The sequence below is a fragment of the Lagopus leucura genome, unplaced genomic scaffold (genome assembly GCF_019238085.1).
Source record: "Lagopus leucura isolate 7727_CA_CO unplaced genomic scaffold, USGS_WTPT01 Super-Scaffold_100002, whole genome shotgun sequence".
Lineage (NCBI taxonomy): Eukaryota > Metazoa > Chordata > Aves > Galliformes > Phasianidae > Lagopus > Lagopus leucura.
The window spans coordinates 46,221,790-46,226,648 of NW_024962263.1; the positions used below are offsets into that span (position 1 = coordinate 46,221,790).

The 4,859-nt window shown below is 39.3% G+C and overlaps 1 protein-coding gene across 1 annotated transcript in view; it reads left to right on the forward strand.

The window, feature by feature from the left end:
- HRH4 (histamine receptor H4) overlaps positions 1-470 on the forward strand; it is a 3,481-nt gene extending 3,011 nt beyond the window's left edge. The window contains exon 3 of the mRNA XM_042869482.1: positions 8-470. Within this exon, the coding sequence (XP_042725416.1) occupies positions 8-470 (463 nt within the window). The remainder of the gene's footprint in view (positions 1-7) is intronic.
- The last annotated feature ends 4,389 nt before the right edge of the window (positions 471-4,859 follow it).

Here is a 4,859-nt window from a genome sequence, read left to right on the forward strand (position 1 = left end):
GGAGCAGCAGTGTGTCCTGGAGGTTTTGTTTTTTGCTGAGGCGAGGACCCTTTTTGTCAGAAACGGAGGACAGTGCTTCTTCCTCCATGAGAACAAAGAAAGAGTCTTTTGTAACTGAAAGCTCATCTCCATCCAGAGCCAACTCTGTGACCCCAGAAAATGATTTTTCTGTTTGTGCAAGGGCCAGGTCAAAACTGCATCATGACAAGAAGATTGCAAAGTCACTTGCTGTAATTGTGTGTGTCTTTGCCATTTGCTGGGCCCCATATACTTTACTAATGATTATTCGTGGAGCCTGCCAAGGAAAATGTGTCCATCCAATTCTATATCAAATTACCTTTTGGCTTTTGTGGATCAATTCCTCTTTGAACCCATTCCTCTACCCTCTCTGTCATGATAAATTTCGAATGGCTTTTATGAAAATATTATGTCCCAAAAAGTTGGCAATATTGAGATCAGGCTCTTGTTAGAAGGTAAAAAAATAAAAATAAAAAAAAAAATAAAAAGCTGAAGTTCAGCTATATCTGCAGAGAATGTTGTAAATAGCAAAGGTTTGGAATTAGTTTCTTCTGGAAGAGTAATCCAAAGGTAAGGCTTTGGTGAAATATGTTCTTCAGAGAAATGTCTATGCCCAAAGTTTGTGTACATTTTTCAGCAATTCAGATTGGCCAGGAAAAGAAAATTACCTCTGCCAGTCTTTCCTTAGTAGACTGTTGACATTATCTTCATTCTGGTTGCGGAAGATATTATCTCCAATTGCAACATTGCTAATATTTGTGTTCACAGGTGGTATTAAGAATAAATAAATAAATAGCTATATGAGAAATGTTTGTTATTTTCCATAAGGATCAGTAGTATTCAAAAGTTAATATGTTCTCCTTTTCATTTCTTTTTAACAGTTTTTACTGCATTCAGAATCAGTTTACCAACTTAGCATAAAGTATCCAATTACTTTATGAATTTGTTGTCAAGCATGTAGCAGGATTGCTTTATCTCATTAATAATGTTCTGACATCAGGGGAATATAGAGACTACTTTTAATGTGAACATGTTCTCTGGGAAAAGGCATTAGACTACATACCTGTTCAGGTGAAGCAGTTGAGAATTTAGAAGTGTAAAGCACTTATGCACATCTCCGGATTTTCTTCAATAAGTAAGATTTTTTTACAACTATGGTTTTGTGAGATCATGCAAGAGTACTATTTCCTATTCAGAAGCATTGTAGAATGAAGGCAAGATGTATAATGGCCTGTCTATGATGGAAGAGAAGGGGAGTGAATCTGTGATAAGGTATTAATCATTGAATACACTACATGAACTGAAAGTAACAATGTAAAGAATGCATGAAATAATACATAGCAGCTTTTATTTATTTTCAACTAAAATGGAATATAGAAGTCTCAATTTTTGTATTTTCTAAGTTTTTACAGGCTAAGAAACAAATCTGACACAAATCCAGCCAGATTTGTGAAAAAGTGTTGCCAAGGTCTCAGGTGTGGAGCTCTGGTGAAGGAGGGTTATTCTTGTGCCTGTAGGTGAAATGAGAAACGGTTAATGTCAGGAGAAAGATGGCCAGGGACAAAGTTGTTATTTCACTATCAAGTTGTTAATACAGAACTTTATTACAAGTGCAGCAAGAAGACATTCTTATGTTGACATTGTTTCCAGGCAGACCAGGTGGCTACGTAGCCCAACCTGTTCTTGTCCGCTGTCACACACAGCTTGGGAAGGGGAAAGTTCTTTCCTTCTACAGTCTTTGACCTATTGCCATTTCTTCTTTTTTGCTTTTCCCTTTTTCCTTTCTTTCTGTGAAATTTCTTTTTGGACTAACATAGGCTAAAATGCAAACTTAAGAAGCCTACAGTGTAATTGAGAGGTTTACAAAAGGATATTGGCTTAGTGGATAGTGATAGGACAAGGGGGAATGGTTTTAAACTGAGACAGGGGATGTTTAGGTTAGATATTAGGAGGAAGTTTTTCACACAGAGGGTGGTGATGCACTGGAACAGGTTGCCCTAGGAGGCTGTGGTGCCCCATCCCTGGAGGCATTCAAGGCCAGGCTGGATGTGGCTCTGGGCAGCCTGGTCTGCTGGTTGGTGACCCTGCACAGAGCAGGGGGTTGAAATCAGATGATCATTGTGGTCCTTTTCAACCAGGCTATTCTGTGATTCTATGATTCTATGACTTTCTGCCTCTTCTCTAGCACTGTTTGAATACACTTCTTATTTGTTCTTTTATGAGATGTACCCTTATTATACGGTACCTGAATAGCACTGGACATTACCAAGTCTTGGCCAGTGAGGTAGGCCTGTAGTTACTGCGTGTTGTCGTTTAACCCCAGTGGGCAGCTCAGTACCACACAGCTACTTGCTCCCTATCCCAGTGGGATAGGGGGAAGAATTACTAAGGTAAAAGTTCAAGAACTCATGATTTGAAATAAAAACAGTTCAGTAGGTAAAGTGGCATACATGTTCAGTCACTCCAAGGAAAGTTGGGTTCATCATGTCTAATAGTTTCTTGGGAAGACAAGCACCATCTTTTGAATGTCCCCTACCTCTTCTTTCTTTACCCCAGATTTTACTGCTGAGTATGACAGCATATAATACAGGGATATCCCTTTGGCCGTTTTGTCAGCTGTCCTTACTGTGTCCCCTCCCAACTCCCTGTCCACCCCAGCTCCATGCTGGCAGGGCAATGGGAGAACCTGAAATTTCCTTGATTCTGTACAAGCACTGCTTTGCTACCACTGAAAAAATTAGTGCACTGGTGTGTTATCACCCTTATTTTCATAAAAAATCTAAAATACAGCATCATATGAACCTCTACAAAGAAAATTTATTCTATGCCAGAAAATAACATGACACTGCTATAAATCAATATATTCCAAGTAGATCAGAACACAAAAGTACCCACTACACCCATCTCTTCTCTTTAAGTACAGAGTGTACCAACTTTTGGTACACAAAACACAAAATGGGAGTCATTGCCATGTGTAGATAAGAACACACCCTTTTATATCTATGAGATGTTGTATTTTGTTCTGTCGTTCCCCCTTTTTGCTCTTTTCTTTGACTTGCATCTAGTACTTGGAGGGTCTCTGCCACAGTTGGTTGTGCAGGTCAGAACTAGGGCTGAATGCTAGTATTAGCAAGGAGTTATTTTTGTGCAAGCCTGAGCCTTCCTGAAATTTCTAAATCCTGATGAACTGAGACAAAATTTAGTTAATAGGAAGCACTGAGCACAAACCTCACTCCTCTGAGAAGCGGCAAAGCACCCAGCTCTGCCTCTATTTGGGCTTGCTTGGCCTGTTAGGAGTTGCCAACATAATTACTCTATACAGGCAGTGCTTCTTGATGCAAATTTTGCTTTAGGGGGCAGGGTTCAATAAAGAGTCAGTGTTTCAGGTGAGGCACATGAGATCTGCAGTTACTATAAAGATTACTTGCAAACTCCCATCATTGCAAGAAGCTGTACCAGATGCATTATCAGGATACTGATTGCAAATTGGCTTCAAAAACTGCTTATCTCATACACATATGCACCAGATGATCTGTTAGAGCCCCAGAATAACAGTAAAGCTGCAGGATGGATATGCCTCAGTAGCTATTGTTTCATTGGTGATAATCCAGTGGTCTGTGCAGTTTTACTGCTTGGTTGGTACATTCCCTGAACAAAGGGTAACAGGATGGCCATTCTATTTCTGCATGGAGGCAACAACTGAAGAGGTCAGGAGCTTCAGGGTGTTGGGAGAAATGGACCTTAGAGGCAAAGGTGATAGCAGATTGTGAAAGTGCATATGTTCTTCAAAGAAAGAGCCTAAAGCAATAATGAACTTGGAAGAGTAAAATTAACTTTTAAAATTCCAAACTGAAATGTCTCCTTGGAAAAAAATAGTGTTTGAAGAATTTTTTTCAAGTAATAGGAAGAAAAAAAGCCAACAAACACAGCTGAGCTCAGCTAAAAAAAGAAAGACATCTTTGTTTTCTCAAGAAGCTCTTTTTATCACTGAAGACCATTCAGCCAATATGAAGTATTCTTTAACAGAAAGAACCAAGCAGTACGCTGTATACTCTTATTTCAGAGTCCCTGTGTGAGGAGGGTTTGGGCAGGCTCAATCAGCCAACACCTCCAAACAAATGTGGTAATGAGGGTGTAGGTCCTGCAAGGCATGTACCTTGGTAGTAAGTCTACTGGTTAGAGGGAAATGTGATTACTACATTTAACATAAATTTCACTTCTCCCTTGGATTGACAGCACCATACAGGACTTTCTATCTCAGTGTTGTTTGGTAAGTGAGGGACAAAACCACTTCCTTTCTTTCTTACGCAGTAAACAAATGCTGTTTCAAAATACAAGAGTAAAGCTGTACTTTGAAGTACATAATTTTATTGAGAATTTCCAATAAAATATATGACAAAAGGGGTTTTATAAACAAAACACAAATGTGTATCTAAGTATGAAAGTTGGAGTTGGGTAAAAGACAGTGCTTTTTATAGGGAGAATCTATCTGAATTCTAGAAGCGTGGCTTTTTAAGCTTTATTACTAAACAGCGGTGTAATCTTTCATAAAAATCTTCTTTGGCCAAAAGAACTGGTGACAGGAGGGAACATCCCACTGAGTGAATGTGAGCAAATTATGTCCTGAAGCACCAGTAGACTGGAATTGGGGCCCTGGTGTGAGTGACATCAGAGCTTGTAGGCTGCTCTCAGCTGTCTTGCAAATTTTTTTGAGGTTTTGGGTGGGTTTCTGAGATTGACCTTGGACCCAGCTCATCTTCTCACATTTACTTTATGGTCTCCCCCAGTTCAAGAGCCCAATATTTCTTTTTATTTTTGTTACCAGGTTGGCATTGCATGAT